The sequence below is a fragment of the Podarcis liolepis genome, assembly GCF_965112155.1.
Source record: "Podarcis liolepis genome assembly, chromosome: 4".
Lineage (NCBI taxonomy): Eukaryota > Metazoa > Chordata > Lepidosauria > Squamata > Lacertidae > Podarcis > Podarcis liolepis.
This window is the reverse complement of record NC_139558.1, coordinates 41,454,221-41,475,632: the sequence shown is the minus strand read 5'-3', so window position 1 is coordinate 41,475,632 and position 21,412 is coordinate 41,454,221. Positions and strand designations below refer to the sequence as shown.

General features: G+C 39.4%; 1 protein-coding gene and 1 long non-coding RNA gene across 9 annotated transcripts in view; one reads left to right on the top strand and one right to left on the bottom strand.

Annotated features, from left to right (window-relative positions):
* CTPS2 (CTP synthase 2) overlaps positions 1–21,412 on the top strand; it is a 65,306-nt gene that overhangs the window by 19,002 nt on the left and 24,892 nt on the right. For all 8 annotated transcript variants that reach the window (XR_014525801.1, XM_083501946.1, XM_083501945.1 and 5 more), the window contains 10 exons: positions 263–363; positions 737–853; positions 1,451–1,534; positions 2,672–2,752; positions 4,804–4,955; positions 5,898–6,030; positions 7,794–7,882; positions 9,020–9,114; positions 12,059–12,121; positions 12,497–12,540. Coding sequence is in view for 7 of the 8 variants with exons in the window: in XM_083501946.1 (XP_083358072.1) it covers positions 263–363; positions 737–853; positions 1,451–1,534; positions 2,672–2,752; positions 4,804–4,955; positions 5,898–6,030; positions 7,794–7,882; positions 9,020–9,114; positions 12,059–12,121; positions 12,497–12,540 (959 nt within the window). In the remaining variant the exon portion in view is untranslated. The remainder of the gene's footprint in view (positions 1–262; positions 364–736; positions 854–1,450; positions 1,535–2,671; positions 2,753–4,803; positions 4,956–5,897; positions 6,031–7,793; positions 7,883–9,019; positions 9,115–12,058; positions 12,122–12,496; positions 12,541–21,412) is intronic.
* On the bottom strand, positions 13,812–18,456 carry LOC310706383. The gene is made up of 3 exons (XR_014525812.1): positions 18,314–18,456; positions 17,784–17,931; positions 13,812–14,126 (listed from the first exon to the last, which is right to left on the bottom strand). It is a non-coding gene; the product is annotated as an uncharacterized lncRNA (long non-coding RNA).

The following is a 21,412-nucleotide window of genomic DNA, read 5'->3' as shown; positions in this document are numbered from 1 at the left end:
TAGTCTGTCGCACAAGTGGAATGCTACTCCTAGATATCATCCGTTGCATTTGTACTTTATTTTCACTTCATTTATTCTTTTTTACTTTGGAGTTGTTGAGGGACCTTTTCAGATTCATATATGAAAGGAATTTGCTATAGCTTTAAATGCTATCTTTTTATTCTAATTTCATTGGATTGCATCAGATTTTTACTTTGAACAGAGTTGCATCTTGTCATGCATTTTCACCTTTTCTAGCATTACCATGTGGTTTGCCTTGCAGTTGTCCCACATATTACTGATGCTGTTCAAGAATGGGTAATGAATCAGGCAAAGGTTCCTGTGGATGCTGATAAGAAAGAACCACAGATATGTGTAATTGAGGTAAGTAAGAAATTGTGTGAAATAGTGGATAAAGACAGGGTTTGTTTTATAATGTGAATTGCAAAGTATTTTTCCTCATTGGTTTTATTCTGTCATTCTAAAGCTACTTTTAATAACTGCAAGGAAATAATTATTAAACAATCATTATTTATTGCTATTACATATGTGGGTTGCATTACAGAAGCAGTTGTCATTATCTGTCAATAGCTACTCCTCATTGACCTATGTTATTTTTGGCACTCTGCATAAGATGGTAGTTCTTTCCTTTTTTAAAAAAAGCAACACTAAACTAAAATTGAAGCATATAGAGGTGATATAAGTCAATTTCCTTTCGTGTTGCTCCAACTAGTTGACTATAGATATTCCTTTTCAGCTGGGTGGAACTATTGGAGATATTGAAGGAATGCCTTTTGTAGAAGCTTTCCGACAATTTCAATTTAAGGCCAAAAGAGAGAACTTCTGCAATATCCATGTCAGCCTTGTACCACAAGTAAGTCATTTTCATACTCTATTGTGCTTTATTGTTTTACACATCTAATTTTTTGGGGAAATATTCATATAGGGTATTTTTAAGGACCATGAGTAATGAGCAAATTACATTAACTTGGTGATAGATGCGCTGATACCTGTTCATCCTATTCTCACCCTAGGTTTGGTTGCGAAAAATATAGTATCTTTAGGGGAAGGTTTGAGAAACTAAACATTTATTACAGCTGGTGAAATAGAATAAAACCTAAACATTTTAGATGGATGGCACTGAGCCTTATAACAGATTTTAAGCAATCATTTAATATAAAATAATCCATTAGCTATAGACACGTTACTCTGTTTGAAGATATGCTTTAGGAAATCTGGGAGACTGTATGGCTTCTTTTTAGAGAAGTCCAACATGGGTCTGTGGCTTCATACTAATGAGACAAAGTAGTGTACAACTCTTACTGTGGATGTTTGTGCTCAGGCAACCATAGAACAAGTCATTAAAGCAGAGAAATAGCTACTTTAGTGGCTTCCGGGCATATTAATATAGTTGCCTATCAGATTTTAATTTTGCAACGGCAGTCAATGGCACAAAACATTTATTTTTCAGCCTAATGCTACTGGAGAACAGAAAACAAAGCCTACTCAGAATAGTGTCCGGGCTTTAAGAGGGCTTGGCCTTTCTCCTGACTTGGTGAGTTTGATAAAATTTTACAATATCATGTTAGAAAGGAAGGCCAGTATAAAGGTAGCAATATAACTCAGGCAGCAGGAGTGACTGGTTGGGGGGGGCGGGCATTACGACATACCTAGTCTCTCTTCAGCATCGTCACTGCACTTATCATGAGGTTGTTTGTGAGAGATGGCAGGGAAGTTGGCACAGTTGTGGATCCAATCCACCAGCTGCTCCTGTCAGGTTTGAGTAGAAATGTGTTCAATAAAATCATGAAAATGTGTTCAGAATCCAAATACTTTGTTAAATACAGCAATGTATTCTTTGATGGAACAGGTAATATGCTAATGGAATGTTAAGCTAGGTGTCCAGCTGATCACACAACTTTATGTTTCTTGCTGTGCCTGTTTGGTTTTCCACCTATTATACTTCACACTTAATTCTGGGGAAGTTAAGTACCTTAAACAGACATGCATATAAGTTTTCTACTTGAAGGGCTTGCCTTAAATCTTTGGCTGTGCATATTGGTTTGGATCTGGACTTCACTCCCTCAGGCGTGTTTTGTGAGTAGAGTTCCACTAGGGGGTAATTCTTGTCCTGGAATGGTGAGGTGTGAGCAGGCAACATTTGCCGATTTACTCATCGCTCTGCAGCCCCAGCAACACCTCACAGCACGTCTCCATCCACAAAATATTTCCTTCGGGTAGAAAGAGCTTTTCCACTTGTGGAAGGCAAATTTTGGATCCAATCTGCTTTGCTTATTTATTAGTCAGTGAACCCCCTCCCCTCCAAAAAAAGGGAACACATATTATTGAATGTTCTCTGGCAAAAGTACAAGACATGCAAGCGAGGCCCCAGTATATAAACGTTTAACATGTCCATTTGTTTCAATCAGATAAGCTCTTAACAAGGAGGCAATTTGTGTATCCCCTGCTCATGCAGAGCAGCTCATTGTAGGGCAGAAAAAGAAACTTAAAATCGTTTAGATGATAAGATGCTGTTGTTTGACTGTAAGTTGTTCAATGGGAGTGTGTTTTTTCTTCCATAGAAAACAGGACATCTAAACATTATGTTAATTATTTAAATAAATAAAAAGGAGGAAGATGTTGGTCTTTTCACAATTTGTGCTGCTTATCTGTAGATTTGTATTTTTGACAGATAGTCTGCAGAAGTACTAAACCTATAGAAATGGCTGTGAAAGAAAAGATTTCCATGTTTTGCCATGTGGAACCTGAACAGGTTGGTAAGGTCTTTAACAGTCACAGTTGTTCTAATGCCTGCAATCATTTTCTAGGTGTTTTATTTTTAGTTCATGTGACCGAGTATGTGGGACATTGGAGGCAGGTTGTGGGGGACAAACAGCAGCTCATTGAGATAATCAAAATGTAAATAGTTATTTTCAGGATTCCTTTATTCTGTAATTTATAATAGTTATATATACATGCAGTAATATAGGCTACAAACCTAGCTCTGTTTGTCTGGGAGTAATCCTCCTTGAATTCAGCGTGATTTACGGAAGCTGTACGCCGGCTCCCTCGGCCAATAAAGCGAGATGAGCACCGCAACCCCAGAGTCGGTCACGACTGGACCTAATGGTCAGGGGTCCCTTTACCTTTACCTTTTTAATCAGGTGAATGTGCTGTTCATCACTAGGACAATCAACTTATTCAGAAATCAGACTCCCATTACATCCCAGCAGAGGTCAGTGTTGCATTCTTAGACAAGCCTGCAGATTAAAAATTTACTGTTCAAAGTTGTCTAACCATGAAATGAAAACAGATTCATGAGCTCCCCCCCTGCCCCACCAGTGCAATTGTTTGTTTAGAGGCTGATAACTCAAAGGAAGAGGTGACATAATAGAAGTTTATAAAATTATGCGTAGCACGGAGAAAGTGGAAAGAGAAAAGTTTTTCTCTCTTTTAACACCAGCACTCACTCTCCTAAGAGGCAAAGATGGCTTTAAAAGAGGATTAGACAAATCCATAGAGGAGAGGAGGGTTATCAGTGGCTACTAGCCGTCATGACCATTTTCTACCTCCTTAGATGGAGGCAGCAATGTGTCTCAGTCCCACTTGCTGGAAATTGCAGGAGGGGAGAGCAGCGGCGTAGCGTGAGTTGTCAGCACCCGGGGCAAGGCAAGTAATTTGTGCCCCCCCTAATCCGGGGCAAGGGAAGTAATTTGCGCCCCCCCAACCCCTAACCTGCCGATCTGAAGCGAGTTGCCGCTGGCGCTTCCGCCCAAACGGCGCCGCTTGCCTGGAGGAGGAAGGGGGCAGAGAGGCGAGGAAAATGCAACATGGCCCAGCAGCTGCAGCAGCAGCACCGGCGGAGGCGGGGCTGTGAGGAGGGGCTGCCTGGCGCGTCCTCCGCGGCGATCGCTGAGAGCCGCTGCCTGCCGGGCGCCTTCAGCCCGGGCGCGCGCACAGCTCGTCGGTTCCGCGAGACATGCGGCTCCGCTACAGCCTGCGCCCGAGGCTCTTCGGCGACTCCGGAGGCAGCGAGCGCGCCCCCCCCAGATGTTGCGCCCGGTGCGGCCGGCCCCCTTGCACCCCCCACGCTACGCCACTGGGGGAGAGTGCTCTTGTGCTCATGCTCTGCTTCCTGGTTTGCCACAGGCATCTGGTTGGCCACTGTGGGAATGGGATGCTGGATTAGACAGGCCATTGGCCGGATCCAGCAGGCCCTTTATATGTTTGATGGAAAATTACGCCTTCTCAATGCAAATTAGAATACTGGACCCGTCAGATATTTTTTTCCCAATTTTGGTTTGCAGGAAGTGCAATTGTTAAAAATAATAATGCATATTGGACGGCCAGTATATTACAAGCTTATTTGCGGTGCAGTGTTATACACGAGTACTCAGAAACCTTGGGTCCAGAACAATCACAAGTTTTAACAAAGAACAGATATTAGTTCCAGCTTGCATTAGTTCAATGCAACGTGCAGCCCCTTTGAGCTCGTCTCCTCGCATTGGCTTTGCTTGGTGTGATGTGTGAATCAGGCCTTTGTGTTTAGATTATCTGTGTGTATGTTGCACTAGGCACCATAGCAGAAGAGCCGTGTATCAGATTCATTTAGGGCACTTTTTAATGAATTAATTGAACTGATTAATTAATTAAAATGATTACCAGCTAGCTTTAAAGTATTTTCTTCCTTTTTAGCAAGTTTTTAAAATAGCTATATGATTTTATAGTTTTTAAAATAGCTATATGTATATGATTTGTATGGATGTACTGTATCTTTCAATTTTAAGTTTCACGTATCAGTAATTTAAATTTTGTGTTTCATAGGTAATATTCATCCATGATGTTTCTTCCACTTACCGAGTGCCTCTTCTGCTGGAAGAGCAAGGGATAATTAAATATTTTAAAGAGAGGCTGAATTTGCCAATTGATGACCAGCCAAGTGATCTTCTATTCAAATGGAAGAAAATGGCAGATAGGTACTGTTCTTCTGTTTCTTCTTCTTCTTCTTCTTTTTACTTTGCACCTGCGAATCTATTTGCCGAACTGTAGTGAATAACTCAACATGCAAGCATAATTTTTAGGGTCTGTTAGTTTTGTGATGACTGTAGCAAGACAGTAGTTATAGTGTGCTCCCAGGGCTAATATATAATCCTGGGAAATGGCTTAGCAAGACTTGTTCATAGGTTAATATGATTTCTTAAACCTGAAATGTGTCATTTCGGACAATGAACACTGAAACAAAGGTTTTATATGACTTAGCAAGGTAAATTGTATCCAACTTGTCCTCTCTGATTTCTGTGCCCAACTTTGCATCCCCGTCACTGTAGATACTGATTGGGAAAGTATGAGGGAAAGATCTTTGCTGATTTCTACTTCTTAGAACTTTAGATTCCTGCTGGATCAGGTCAAAGGCCCATTAGTTAAGCATCCTGTTCTCACAGGGGCCAACCAGATGCCTGGATGAAGCCCATGAGCAGAACCAGAGAGCAACAGCACCCTCTCCACTTGTGATTCCCAGCAACTAGTGAATCGGTCAGGCTCCGCATGAGAATTATTTCCATACCATCATCAATAATCACGTGTTGGATCTCTTTTTTCTGTCTTTCTTTCCCCTGAATTCATAGGAATCTGTTTTAATGATAGTCCAAAATCTCCCATTTGAGACAGAGCACTTTGCCCTGCTTATTGGCTGGAGCATAGTTGTAATAGATGTCTTATCAATCTGAATTTATAGCACTTCAGATTATGTTTTTCCATGTGTGTGTGTTTTAAAAAAAACATATGTAAGAAAAAGCTATTTAGACCAAAAGTAATTCAAGTTTATAAGTGGTTTGGTGACTTACTAAATATAAGAAAAAATGTTTCCTCCCCTCTTCCTTGTGGAAATTTGCACATTGATTGATCTTTTGTATTGTCAGGTATGAAAGGATGTTGAAGACATGTTCTGTAGCTCTGGTTGGCAAGTATACAAAGCTGAGTGATTGCTATACCTCTGTTTTCAAGGCCCTAGAACATTCAGCCCTAGCAATTAACCACAGACTCAATTTAATGGTGAGGACTTACCGTATTTTTCCATGTATAAGACGACCCCCCCTTTTTTAAACCCAAGACTTAAGAAGTCTTAAGTCTCCCTAGGCAGCTGTGCACACTTGCTATGTTTCTCCAATGCTGCCTGCCAAGCAAATGGGTGGAGCAGGCCCAGGATTCACTTTCCTTGCAGTGCTCCAGTTGCTGCCCTTAACCATGCACAGTTCATCGCATTGTGCTACCCGGCACCCATGTGTGTGCACGAGAGAGAGGCACGTGCATCTGGGGAGGGGGGAAGGAGAAGGAGGAGGCAACACTTGCAGGGAGCTGCGCCTGCCTCCCATGTGGAAACATGTCTTTGGTGGCGGAAGCTTTCAATGCAGCTGGGAAGATCAAGGAAATCTTGGTCTCTGTGTTGCTGAAAGAGAGAGACTGTATTTTTCTGTGTATAAGTCAATCTAACATAATTTAGCAAAAAAACATCATCTTATACATGGAAAAATATGTTACCTTGCTTCCGTTCTTTGCATTCTCCTTCCTTACTTAAAAGCTAGGCTTTCACTTCATGAATATTGCTTAGAAATAAAGGATAAGTTGATTATAACTTAATGGGCGTAGAACTATGGAGTGACTTGAACACTTTATTTTGAAAAACGATACAGTAATTCCCTTAACTGGATTTGTGCATTATGAAGGGAATTGCATACATTTAACAAATACTAACATGGACATTTGTTGACTTTATTAATCCTATTTGCAGCATTAAGTACTAAGGCATTGATTTAACATATGACTAGGAATATCCATTTACACTTACAATTTTTCAACTGGCTAATCTACTTTAGGTGTAAGTGTTCTGTGGACTGTGGTTTTAACTCTGCACTCCTGTGTTCCCCAGGAGAGCATTTCAGTATTTATAGGAAACATCAGATCTCACTTTCCAAAGCAGTAAAGAGAGCTCAGAGGGAAGAGGGGAATATGCAGTATTGGATTACTCCTCCCCATAGAAACATCCGTGGCCTATAGCTGCAGTGTCAGTAGTGTCAATGGGATGTATGCCATGCAAGGACCAGAGGAAGATTTGGATCCAAAAGATCCAGCGACTTCTCAATCCCCCACCGCAGCCCCAAACAAGGAGATCAAACTATGCCAGCCTTGGAGCATTTATGTGAAGTACTGATAGCAGCAAGCTTCTGCATTTTACAGGCTTTCTTTGGCTGCATGTGCCTGGCACATAACCTAAGCAGGATCTCACCCCCACTCATCAGCTAATTGCTATTGGGAACAGGCCCCTGCAGCCAATGCAAAATGGAACCCTGCCCTCCCTCCCCCAGCTGATGTCATGGGTGATGTCAGCTGATTGATAGGTGGGCATGGTTTTGGGGGGAAATGGCTTCACAGGCCAAACTGGACCCCCTAATGGTTCAAGCTTGTCCTCCAGGCTGAAAGTTCCTCCACACCTGCCTTTCCATCATTTGGAAAAACAAAAAATGTAAAATAACTGCTTAAGGCATTTTCTATCAGAAAGTTAAGAGGGAATATAGTGATACAAGATAGTTTCGTAGCATAGCAAAGCTTTCATGTTGTTTAAATTACAGCAATCCTAGTCATCTATGGAAAAAAGTATGTACCATTCTGAGGCAATGGTATTTTTCATGTATTCAGTTTTTCCCCCATTGGAAATTCCTATAGTTTTTTCATTAGTTATAGAGTATGAAGATCATTATATGAAAATAATTGTATTGTCTTACGCATGAATGTGAGTGTGTATGTGTTTTCTTAATTAGTATATAGATTCAACAGACCTTGAAAATAATACAGAGGTTGAGAATCCAGTGAAATTCCACCAAGCCTGGCAAAAACTATGCAAAGCAGAGTAAGTGATGGTCTAGTTCTTAACCTCAAATAATTTTAAAAGTTCCCAGTTTCAATACCTTGTTGCCTTATAATTTCAAGTGCTTGCTTTTGTTAGTTTATTCCTTTGCAAATATATTGTACAAAGACACTTAGATTTGTTAAAAACTCACATTAGACCTTAAGTCAGGGCTTTCCAAACTTTTTATGTTGGTGACACACTTTTTAGACACACATTATTTCACAACACAGTTATTCAGTTTTACCAGCAAACTGAAGATTAAACTAATCCCTTTCCAACCCTGGGAGGAGCATAGGAAGTGTTCACGCGACATACCTACACACCGCTGCCGACAAACTAGCATGCCGCGACACACAGTTTGGAAAGCTCTGGCTTAAGCATTGGGATGCCTGTATTTAGAGCTTATCCATGCTGAACTGATACTATGATTTTGAACATGCTAATTTAAAGCAAAGCTTTCTGCAAAACTTACAATTTGTTCTGAGACTCTTAATAGGCACATAAAATGCCATGTAGACATGGAATTATAAAACTGAACACTTGACAAATGTAATGTTGATGGGTTGTTAAGGATGGCTTAAACTGATTGCAAATGCCTTGTGTTTTAAAATATGCCTAGTCTAGTTTGTTTTGCACAAATTTGTCAAATGTCATAAATTAAAATAAAACAAATGTAATTTAAAGTGTATATTTTCATTGAAATATCGTGGAAGCCTTTCTGAATGCTTCCACTATTTCAAGTTTACAATTCAAAGCACCGGCTAGGATTCATATTGTATGCACACTGTACACTTCGGCATTTTGGTCTGTAATTTGTGACTTGAAATTCTGGAGTAACTTGAACAATTTGGCAAATGTTAATAGAGATTTATAGTATTTGAAGCAGAACTGATCTGCTGTATGGTGATTATGATGTATTTGTACTGTCCAGTTTTCATGATGTGAATTTAGTTGTATCATAGCCGTATTATTCTTGGATCAGAAATCTGAACAAGCTGAAAGCTTTTGTGCACAGTGAAGTCTTGCTGCTGTTCCTGTACATACATGTCACCCCCCCCCCCAAAGTAACATGTTAAACTAACTTGCCATTCTATCTTCTCATCTGCTGCTGTGTTTGCATTTTGTATTTTATTCCAGTTGTATATTAGTTCCTGGAGGTTTTGGACATAGGGGCACAGAGGGAAAACTTCAAGCAATTTCATGGGCAAGAAAAAAGAAAAAGCCTTTTCTTGGTAAGACTTCAACTTCAGGAGTGGGCCAACTTGCACAGTCTCATATTTATAAACTAGAATCCATCTGCTTAACAGATGTGTTTTTGATTTACAAAACATAAGTGTCCACTCACTCAGAGACTATTATTAATTAAGGCATGACTAATCTGTGATCAGTTGGCCTGAATATGCACTTCTTAGCGAAGTGCCCTACTAATTGAGATCAAGGCTCATCTAGTTCAGCATTTTAATTTTTTGCAAAAATCACAGCAGCACTAGGGATCTACTGGAAATCAACTCGCCCTACCCTCTGCCCAGTGTTCAAAACTCCCATTGTTCTAGGCACATTTTGTAACAGGGAATTTCATTAGTGCGAGCAGTTTCTGATCTCTGGATACAGTACTGCACCTAAGATTTCAGATTAAAACTGCAGAGTGGAAGGAAAGGAGGGCCTTTTTCTGCCTCCCCACTTCCAGCTACTCTCTGAAAACTAGAGAAGAGACCCTCTTAAGAATATTAGGGGGGTGGGCGGGGGAAGGACTAGACCGTGTGAAAAATGAACATAATATCTTAACTGCAGTTCATTCACTTTCAGCTTTGTATTCTTGTTATAAAAAAGCGCACCTAGACATTCTGTTGTTGTGCCCATAACCTAGGATTAAGGTGCCATTTAGCTCCTAGCTTTCATATCTGTTTCTAACACTGCTTCTGACTATTCCTGCAGTACACTTGCATTTCTTCCTGAATGTTTCTGACATGCAGCATGTTTACTCAGAAGTATATTGTACTGAGTTCAAGAAGACTTACACCCTCATAAGTGTGCATAGAGTTCTAGCTATAAGGTTAAACTAGAGAAGATGAAACCATACTGGAGGACAGTTTAGACCAGGAAAACAAAAGTGCATGGGAGGAGGGTTAAATTTCCCTTTCCATTTTCATGGCCCCAATCCAAGTCTGTCATGGTTTCATTTATTCAACTTTTTATAACATTAAGGCTATGTGATTGTGTATGACCTATTGTCTGTTCTTTTGCCCTCAGTGTTTAAAGTAAAACTAAACTGCTGAAAAAAGCAAAAAAGAGAAACTAAAAAAGCTTTCTAGTTCTTAGATAGGTTCATATATCCATTTCATTGGAGTATACAGTTATAAGTTTGGTCCCATTTAAATCGCTTTAGCAGGAGTAAACTAGGACTGGTCAGTTTTGATCTAGCAGGCATAATGAATCCTGTTGGGATTGTATTAAACAGTGAAAAACCTAATCTTTCAAATTAAATCCAAATCAAATGCTTAGCCCAATAGTTGCAAAGATAATTCTGAATTTTTATAAGGGCAAAAATGTCCACTGTAGTCATTAGTGCCTGAAAAAGATGCTCACACAGTTTAGGAAGTCTGTAAATTGGGCTAAACATTTCAGGAATATAAAAATTTAATTGGTCTCTTGTGAAAAAATGCATCATTAGTTTTGCATACTGGAATGAGTTTCAGTTTTCACATTTGAAACTGAGGTTTGTTTTTATTATAATATGTTGCTACAATGTTGAGTGGGTGGGAAAGAAATTGGTTTGGATTGTGTTTGGAAACAATTTGTTGCTGTTTTATAACATGTAAGAATTTCTATGGAATCAGTACCTGAGAGTTTCTATTAAGGTTTGATTTAAATGATGTACAAATACATATATTGTAGAAACTGCTCATGTGGAAGTTGCATTTTCTGAATATCCATAGTAGTTGGTCAGATATGGACCCTGGATTTTAATATTCCTGAATCTGAGCTCTAGACAGCGAATAGAGACAAATAATCAGCAAGGTATAGGGCAGGCTTCCTCAACCTCGGCCCTCCAGATGTTTTGAGACTACAATTCCCATCATCCCTGACCACTGGTCCTGCTAGCTAGGGATCATGGGAGTTGTAGGCCAAAGACATCTGGAGGGCCAAGGTTGAGGAAACCCGGTATAGGGGAAATGAGAGAAAGGAATTTAGGATGTCAGCAGGCCAAGTAAATAGAGGGAGAAAATGTATGGAACATCAGTGTTTGGCCTGTGCATGTTTTTGTTTTTTCCCTAAATAGCAGTTGTGAAGTGAGGGGATCCAGATTGGGACTATGGGAAGGGAGAGGGGTACAAAGGATTAACAGTCCCTTCCTCCAGGCCATGGTCCCAATCTGCATGCCCCATAGCTGCCATTTAGCTAAGAAAAAGCAAGCATGCAATGGCCAATCACATTATTAACATCACATCTGGTTTGTACCTGAAAGGAGACGGAATAATGGGTGAAGTGTTAGAAGCAAATGGGGCATATGAGGGAAAGGCAGAGAGCATTATCATACTATTTGAGGAAGCGAGGGAAGAGAAGAATGAAGAGAGCAGTGTAATACTTAATAGGGGAAGAAGTAGGGAGAAGGGGAAAGAGGTATAGGATGCTGATGGTTCTGGATCAAGCAGGAGCCGAAGGGAAAATGAGAATATGGTCCGAGAGATAGGAGAGAAAAACGGAATCTTATGTCAAAGTCTGGGGTTGTAGCTTGAGGCAGTATTTGCACCACTAATGAATATATAGGTACTTACCTGTGGCAGGCACTTCCGGTAAGGTTTTCATTGATTAATCTGGGCAGACTGCATTTGCCTATTTTGCAAATCCTGTGACTGTTTTGTGCTGGTAAGTTGAGGGTGAGCTGCCAAGGCTGTACTAGAAAATCGAACTTATAGGGTTCTGGCATTGCCAGGAAGAATTGTTCCCTCCACCCCAAACTACACTGAATTTAAATAGTGGTTAGTGAGAAGTGATATGTTGCAGCAGTTAATGGAAAAATCTGTTGGCAAACACATTTGATTTCATTTTTATATTAAATTCCACTTTCCCATAATTGAGTTCTCAAAAACCAATAAATATGAACTGGGTCATGGCCTAGAATATAAAAAGTGTGAGTTTTTGTGCTCATTCATTCTTCTTTCCTGTTTCTTCTAGGGGTTTGCTTGGGGATGCAGCTGGCAGTAGTGGAGTTTGCAAGAAACTGTCTAAACTGGCAAGGTGTGTTACCTTCTATGAAAATTGTTCATTTAAAGCAGGGATGGGTGACATTTGCTAGCCAATGGGCTAGATCTCTCTGCCATGCCAATTTGACAGATGGACAAAGAATTGTCATTTTCTGACCCTCATCTTCATTCTTCTGTGGATGTACTCCTTATATTGGCCTTTAGCTTATCTTTATTTCCTGAAACAAGGACAAGTGAAATGCTCTAATTTTGAACATATGTCTCTCTGTAGATGTTAAAATTCATATGATCCCCCCCAACGTTTTGCTGATATACTGTACGTGCCAAAAACCTCTTCAAAATGACAAGGGTGCTATATTTAGTTTAACCATCTTTAACATTTTAAAATGTAGTTGCTCTTTTTCTGCAGATGCAAATTCTACAGAATTTAACCCAAACACAAAGAATCCTGTTGTAAGTATTGAATTTCTCCTTATGGTTTTGATAGATCTTTTGTGCTGGCTACTTAACAATTGTGTCAGTCATGGTGGCATTAAGAGAGGCTGAAAGTTTGTTCCTCTATAGCAGTGAGTGGGAAATCTGTGGCGCTCTAAATATTGCTAAATATTACTAGACTTCCATCTCTTCCAGCCAGCACCAACCTGCCCAAATGTTGAGGGATTTTGGAAGTTGTATTTCAGTGGGTCACATGTTCCCCATACCTTTTTCATATCCAAAGAAATAATTGCACATTTGTTAATATTCCATTTTGTATGTTCTGGTGCTCAGCTCCAACAGAGAAAACATATTTGGCACTTTGCCCTGATGATCTCTGTTCTCAGTTAATGAGACTTTCCATTAGACAAATTTAATGGGTTATCACCATTGCAATTGATCAAACTGTAGAGAGGTTGCATAACAGAGGTCATAGAGCAAATAAGTGAATCATTTGCAAATTGCTGATTGGTTTTGGATAAATCTGTTTAAAAAGATCATTATCTTGAGGATTAGTAAATGAAGAAGTAATAACAGTACTAATTTTAGCAGTTCCACGTGGTCAGAATAAGTCTGGAATTACTTTAATGTCAAAAAACACCCTAACCATTATCATGCATTGATCAAGAGCTGACTAGTGTTCTGTATAGGATAATAGAGCTCATATTAAAGAATATGTCTCTGGTTGGACTTTTCAGATAGCTTTTGCCAAGTTCCCAGACTCTAAAAAGCCTTTGCATTAGGAGATGTACTCCTATTTCTAGGGTTCAAAGGCCAGCTAAAAAACAAGAACCAGAAGTTATGAATAACAGAGAATTTTACAGTGGAGAGTTGTAAACATCCGGCTAGTAAGATTAGGATTATTTGGTGGTGGTTGGTGCCCATTGGTGCATTCCGTAGGATCTAAGGCAGAGGGACCAGCAGCTGGTGGAGCCAGAACCAGCGACTGACAGACCCAGTCCTAGACTGGTTATAACCAAAATGACAGGCGGGTGGCTGAGGGCAGACTGAGCTGGTGGCGCAGTGCTCCTTAGACACATAGCAGAGAAAGCTCATATAAAATGTCAACTCAGTGTAATGCAACAGTGAAAAGGGCAAAGTTTTTAGGAAAGGGACTAGATATATATAAAAAGAAGTATTAACCATAGACTTAGTCCAGTTGCATATGCTTTGTGTAAACCCTTTAAATCTACTAGTCAAGATTGTGCATGGTTTTACCAGTCATCATACATACATGGTTTGAAAGCAAATAAAGTAAATAAAGTAGATTTTTATTCAATGACATCCATCGTTCCACAATGATTAAATTTAGTTTTAGAGAGATTCTTTGTACAAATGTAATTGTAAATGTCCATAATAGGTTGGTTTGGGGATCTTGGAAGTACTTTCTGTCTGTTGTCTCTTCATTGGATGCCTTAGGAGAGCAAACCGGTTATTCCAGCCAAATTAGACAATCCTGCCAAACTGCCTAACTTGCTCATCAGTGCCTTGAAGTCATTAAAGTTGATTTTTCCATCTTTATCCAAGTCCGCGTATTTGGATATATCGTTGAGAGACATTGAACCCTGTAAGTTTTATTTGGGTGGTGGTAAGGGAGTGGAAAAGAAAGCAAAATAGTTTTATATACGATAACTTTCAGAATAGTGAGTTACAGAACATATTTAAGCTAAATTCTTTCCTTGAAACATGGTTATCTATACACAATAATTTTGAGCAAGCCTTTTCATTTCCTTATAGGTGGTGTACAATTTTATCAGGGTATATGTTGGGTACACTTATGAACAATTCTGGAACACTGTTTTTCCCCCCATCAGCCCCGTTCTGTGTTCTTCTTCCAAGTTAGAAATGGAGAGAATATTCCTTGCCTTTCTCTCAGGAGTTAGAGGCTACATTTGGTTTGGGAAAACAGGATGTAGGACCAGGTATAAAAAAGTAGACCTGCCCTGTCCCTTACTTGGCCTGAGTGAATGGCCTCATTGATGGGTGATGGAGAACTGGGAGAGTGGGGTTAGAAAAGAACTGGGGTTAGAAAAGAACCCTTCACATCCAACGTAACAGGCTTTTATTGGTTTCAAACACTGCCTTTCAAAATAAAAATATATAAATACAATTTTTTATATTTATAAATATTTTCCCAAAGCATAATAGAAATATAAAATGAAAATATATCAAAACAGATACCTAAATCATAATTTAAATACTGAAACAGAAGTTTATAAAACAAACATTGAAATACTCTGCTAACCAATATATGCAAAAGCCATTAATTATAATTGTAAGTTTTTAAACTGTTTCCAAAGTTGTTTTTCAAATAGTTGTGACTCGCCCCGTGACCTTAGCGTTGAAGGGTGGGTAACAACTTAAAATACCAACGAAAACAATAATAATTGACTCTAGCATCACACCAAGATATGTAGCTTGAGTAAAGGGATGTTAAGAAGTGGGGCAGATAGGATCTGACTTAGTTCACAAAGGCTCTCAGTGAATTAACTGAGTACCATTCACATCTGTGGAAAAAAGACAAAGCACTGTACTTGGAGCAGTTAAGCTAGAAAGCTAAACCACTGAACTTTTGTTACGGTGCAAAATCTGCTCTGCTCTCAACAGTGGCTCAGCCTCCGTGGCCATTGCATACGCTCCCTCTAGCAGTCCTCTTGTACTGAACAAACAGTCTACAGAAAGGTATAATAGGCCAGGAAGGCAAACCTAACTTGCTGTGCCTTTAACATCACAGCCAAAGTATGCTTTGGTACTGCCCAAACCAGCCTTTAATTTAGGGAGATGGCAAGGCAAATGTTAAAATCTGATGACATAAGACTGACATGAGACCCATATTAGTAGGCCTCCATTAGCCTGTGGCTGGGATTTTGTTATTGTTATAGAAACCAGACATGGCGTCTCTGCGCCCAGCTGCTTTTGTTCCAGGCCACAACCAGGATCACAGCACTGCCATTCACTAAACAAGTGCTTCCCAAGAACATTCGGCAACTATTTTTATTCCCAGGCTCCTGCCACGTAGGCTGCTTGTGGGAAAAGCAAGAGTAGATCTGTGGACGGAGAACAATCTCTTGGCTGTTGCTGGGAGGTGTGAAGGAACTTTGCATTGAAGTGAATGGCATGACCATGCTGCTGTGCGCCTTGTGAGAGAGGGTTAGGACTTCTGATCACCACTCTACATGGGGCACAAAGATTGCACTACTCTCAGTAGCTGTACCAGGCATGTTAACAGAAATAAGATACATTTGCAGATAGTTCTGTCTACTTTTGCAGAGCATATTAGCATTTTAAGCGTTTACTTTCGCACTGCTTTTTAAAAAATTGCAGCTGCACCCTTTTTCTCATACTTTGTTTTATTAGCATGCTATGTGGTTGTTTGAGAGAGCGCATTTATCTCTTAGTATTTTAGCTTTTGTGCTAGCAAATGCTGTTTGTGAATGTGACCTGTGGTGCACATTCTTTTTATGGCATTCTTATCTACTGGGTATTATTATTTCTTTTAATACTTCTATGACTCACATTAAGCTGAAAGATGGTGATTGCCCACCTAAGTGGGTATCTGAACATGTATTTCTTCCTTGTTCAAAACAAGCATTCTAGCCACTAGATTGTACTGATCCTAACAGCTCTGGCGAGTTACATTTTTCAGCTGTGATTTTCCCTTAATGTATATTCCCACTGTCCTTGCTGAACTCATCTTTTGTTCCAAAACTATAATAAAAATTACTTTTATGTACAATTTATCCCAAATATTAGCTTTCACTAAATACCTAAATGAAACACTTACATTTTAGCAAGGAGCATATATTTTTTAAAGCACCTATTAATTGTGCATAGTTTTCTCTAGATTTCATTTTGCACAGAAATTGATAGACTAGACCAGGCTTCCTCAAACTTGGCCCTCCAGATGTTTTGACACTACAATTCCCATCATCCCTGACCACTGGTTCTGCTAGCTAGGGATCATGGGACTTGTAGGCCAGAAACATCTGGAGGTCCGAGCTTGAGGAAGCTTGGACAAGACTCTTTGTTTCAGAAGGCACTGGAATGCTTATTATGATCTTAAACAGAACTTAAGCAAATTTGCTAACATTTACTCTATACACACGTATTAACCCATTCTTGTTTGGGCCTGTTCTGACAGAGTCTTGTTTATATCCATTGAATATTTTGGGGATCTGTTTTTTTTTTTAAAAAAAAATCTTCCTGCTGGAGGCTACCATATTAAAAACTGGATGCTACCATATTAAAAGAGAAAGAAAATTTTGAGGGCTTTATATTGTTGGCATATTCAGCAAGTTCACTAAGTAATTCTTAGAGCACCCTTCTGTTGTTCTAAGTCCTGACTTTGACATCTTTCCATTGTGGTTCTCAATTTATAATTTCCCCACCTATTCTGTAATCCAGTGACGCTCTTTATGTAAGTAACTTAGAGAGGACTCTCGCCTCAAAAACCAACAACTAACTTCAGCTAAAATAATAATTTTGTTTTCAAAATTTGATATTATAATCAACTTCCTTGTCTCTAGCTACTTAAGATTCTAGCAGTAACTAAAATTTCACTATAACACATTCATAGATTGTCCAGTGTTTTGTATAATCAAACCCATATATTTGTCTGAAGAAACCCTTAAAATGTTAATTAAAATGTTTGAAAAACATTTTGATGGAGAGATTTCAATGTTTGAAAACGTGATTTCATCTAAATTAAAACTTTTCAAGTGCGATCAACAAAAACAATCTAAATATTGCAAATGTTTTTCTGAACAATATTTTCAGCATGTAAAGTAAAGACAAACATTCAAGCATCAGTGTACTAGATTTCTTTTTGCCTTGTTACATTTTGTAAAACATGCTTTTCTTAGGATCAGATTATCCTACTTTTCTCAGGTTGCGTAACAGCTACAAATAATCATTATAGAAGCAGTTCACCAAAGTAAAGTCTCTATTAATTTCATTCAGAATTGGATAGGAAGCTACACAAATTATTACAATGAATGGAAGCTGTTGTCTATCTTACTGAATTATTCCCACATTGCTGTCCCTCCCCATCCCTCCCTTGCTGTCCAGTCATGTTTTGACTCTTCAGAGCTTCGTTGGACTATGTCCCTTGTTTGTACTTTAGTGAGTTGGATTTGTTTGGAAAATACCACAAATTAGATGCAGGCTTCGGTAAATATTAATGTTATCTAGTGTAATTGGCAGTCCAATTTGGAAAGACTTACCAAAACATTCGAGAAGTGGCTCTGAATCAAACTTTTAAGTCCATCCATGGAAAGCAGATGCTTGCTACCTTCTTTCATAGCATACTGAGTGAAGAGACTTAAGAGTTGGTCACTATTAAATTCTGCCATATTTTTGTATATTCGAAAGCTGTAAAAGAGCAAAGTTAACATATTTTGAAGTTTGTAGAGGGGAAATACATTGATTTAATACGACAGCTACATAGGTATGTGGAAAACGTAGTTTTATATAGCAATTATAGTGAAGCCATTTTCTCTTAAGTTGCTAATTCTGCTCATACAACATTAATTGCAGGCTAACTGACATATGTGAAACTTCTGACATATAAGCAGCTGCGGTATTTTCTCCTGTGGAAAAACTTTATCATGTTTTTCTGATATATATTTTTCTTGGAAAGATAAAAACACATTTTTCTTTATACACTGTGGTGCAATGCATTCTGAAAGTAGTAGAATTGAGGACATTCATAGAAGACATCCAAAAAGACGTAGAATAAATAAATCATATTTACCTAATACTCCAAAAGCAGAGGCTCTGCAAATGCAATGTGAGAAGCTCAGGGCTGAGGCATCCTTTTATGTCTCTCCCGCTCCACCCTGTTATGCCTCTCACTCCGCCCTGATTATGAAATTTGTCTTTGCTGACAGATGTTGGATGTGTTACATACTTTTAACATTCAAGTTTATTTTTTTAAAGAACAAAATATGGTAATTGGATTCACCCTGCCGGTGTATCTTAGAAGCTTTGTTTTTTCCTTTTCAGATGTGTTTTTGGGATAAGGAAATAGCTGGATATTGCTAGAACTTTGTTATATTTTTAACAGCATCCCACGCTTTTGTCAGGTCTATATAGGATCTTTGTAACCAGGCACACTGCAGTATTACAAGTTTTTCCTGATTCCCCTCATTCATACTTGTAATACAGCTGTGGTGTAAGTAGGAAATGCCACAGCATGCCCTGGCCCATGCCAGCTTTGGAAGGCCCATGTCTGATAGTTAAGTGTATACCGATAAAAGAAGCACTTACAGCAGTTCCCGCAGCGCATATGCACAAACATGCCTCTAGCCACCAAGCAACTGTCCCCCCACAGATATGCTCCTTGCAGTGCAGTTGCAGCAACAGTGAGACGCCACCCCTCTGCTGGCTTATATTCCCTCACCTGGTGGGTTGCACACCAACAACCTGAGACGTCTTCTGCATGGAACTCGTTGCTGCTCTTCCCGCTTCAAGTCCCTCCTGGTTCTCAGAGACAGTGGGTTGGGGGAAGGTGGGGAGTCTCCCGACCCACCTGCTGCTTGAACAGCCTCTTCTTCTGCCACATCCTGCACACCTTCCTTCACCTCCGACTCTCCCTCCTCCCCATGCCCTGGCTCCTACTTGTGGGTGGCGTCAAACCCTATAAGTCACTGGTCCCCTCTCCGGGGTCACTCCCTCAGTCCCCTGCCTCCGCCACACACTCTTCAGAGCCCCGCCAGTCCCTGACATAGCAATGCACTTAGCATAGCTTCATACCAGATAGCACACCTGTAGCCCTTGAAAACATCTATCCTTTCAAAGGAATTAAGTAACCGAGAAGAAGGGGTTTTTTCTTCCGCTGCTCTGCCTGTGTTTAGTTTTCAAACACAGATTTATTGAAACTAATAAGGGAACAAGAGTGTCAAGTAGAGAGAGAGAAAGAAAGAAAGAGAGAGAGAGAGAATGAGTTATAAAATGATTATTAAGTCATCCTGATTTTACCACAATTCCATGTAGTTTTGGCATTTTAGCAGGATGTTAGAAACAAATAAGATACTTAGACAAATAATGGTTTTCAGAAGAGATAGGTAATACAGGTAGGTGGCAGCTACCTGTAGGTTGTAAAATAATATTTTAAGCAAAGTATACTGACTTCATTGGTTGGTAGTAGAATATCAAATTTCAAATCTGAATTCAGGACAAACTAAGCTGATACTTTTAATGAATTCTCTATATCATTGGTTCCCAATTAGCTATTTACTGAGGACCCCCTATATTTCAAAGGCCAAGCCACAGACTCCCTACTTTTGAAAATTTTTATAGCTCCATGGTAGTTACCTCTGCAGAGCAATTTTTTGAACAAAATATGCGGTAGCCCCCTAACAAGCAAAGGATCTTAGGTATATTAAAAAATAGACTAGGGCTGAGCGATATCTGGTTTTCAACATCGTGATATATCAGCAGCTAAACATCACAATATTCCGATATATCACGATGTCTGAAGTGGAAGATCAGGCATGGAGATGAGGGAAGGAACAGTCACAGAGATCTGTTAAGAGAGTCGAGTAAGTATTTGTGAGGGAGTGGGGTGGGTGCCACTGCTGGTCTGCTTCAGGTTACTGCATTAACTGCACCTTATTAGTGATGATGTTTTAAATCTTCAGAACAACACACCTGTTTGTTGTGACAATGAAGAACACTGCTACTGTTGTATTGTTGGCTCCATAGCACTGATTTGTTACCATGATGATGCCTGCTGCCATTTACTCCCTGTTTATCTCCTCTACATCTAAACACCCCCACATTTCTCATAGGGCGTATGCTGTATAAACTGGGTGTGTACATTGAATCCAGGCAGCTTAATGATTGGCCTAGGGCGCTAGGATATTTCATTCTGAAGTTATTGCTGGCCTAGAAGGAATATGGTCTTTTCCATCATTCCTTTTCATTTCTGATATCTGCTGATAATAAGATCTAAGAAAACAGTTATAAGCTGTTATTCATCTTGTGCATTTCTGTACCCCCATCTGTTGTATTGATAAATGTATTTACAACAGAACAAATCTTTGCTAACGAATTTATTTGCTTATTCTCAAAGCCTGCTCCAAAGGCAGTATGATGGTGAGAGACATGATGTTGTTTGACAGGGTTAAAGGAAAGGCAACAGCTGCAGGAGACTCAGGAAGTGGGGCTTCTAATGCAAACAAGCAGAAGTATTGCATGTTTGGATGAAGGCATGCCAAGAGAAGCAATCACTATATAAAAGCTAGTTCCTAAGTTCCATCCTGCTCTGCCAAACTCAGACGGGTCCAACACTCATACTGTTTCACTACAAAATGTCATTTCTTCCTGTTATCAACTATAAAATCTACCTACAGTATACATTAAACTGGGAAAAACAGAAATTTATTTTGCAATTTTGGCAGTTTATGTATTGGTGGGGGGTGGGGATGAAATCACATGTACATGATCCGTAATGGTGTCCGTTTCCTAATCGTAAAGGTGATTCAATAATGTATGGAAGGAATGCTGTGGATTGTTTTAGGGATCCAGATTGGAGATCCTGTCTCAGATGTAGCTGCAGCTCTTTCTTCTCCAAATTTGGTGGATACCTTTTGGTTTGTGCAAGTTGAGGATGTGGACATAATTCTTGGGAAAGTGTGGTCAACTACATTCTTGCCTATCCTGGCTTACGACAGCACTTTAGGACTGAATTGCTTGGTGATAAATATCCCATTTAGTAAGTATCCCATTAGAAAAAGGAACAGATTTTTAAAATTAACAATCAGTCTCCAATACACCATTCTTAGACAACATATCTGAGTGTGTTGTGGTATTTCGCCTTGTAAAATCTGGTTTTGTTTTGTTCAGGTAA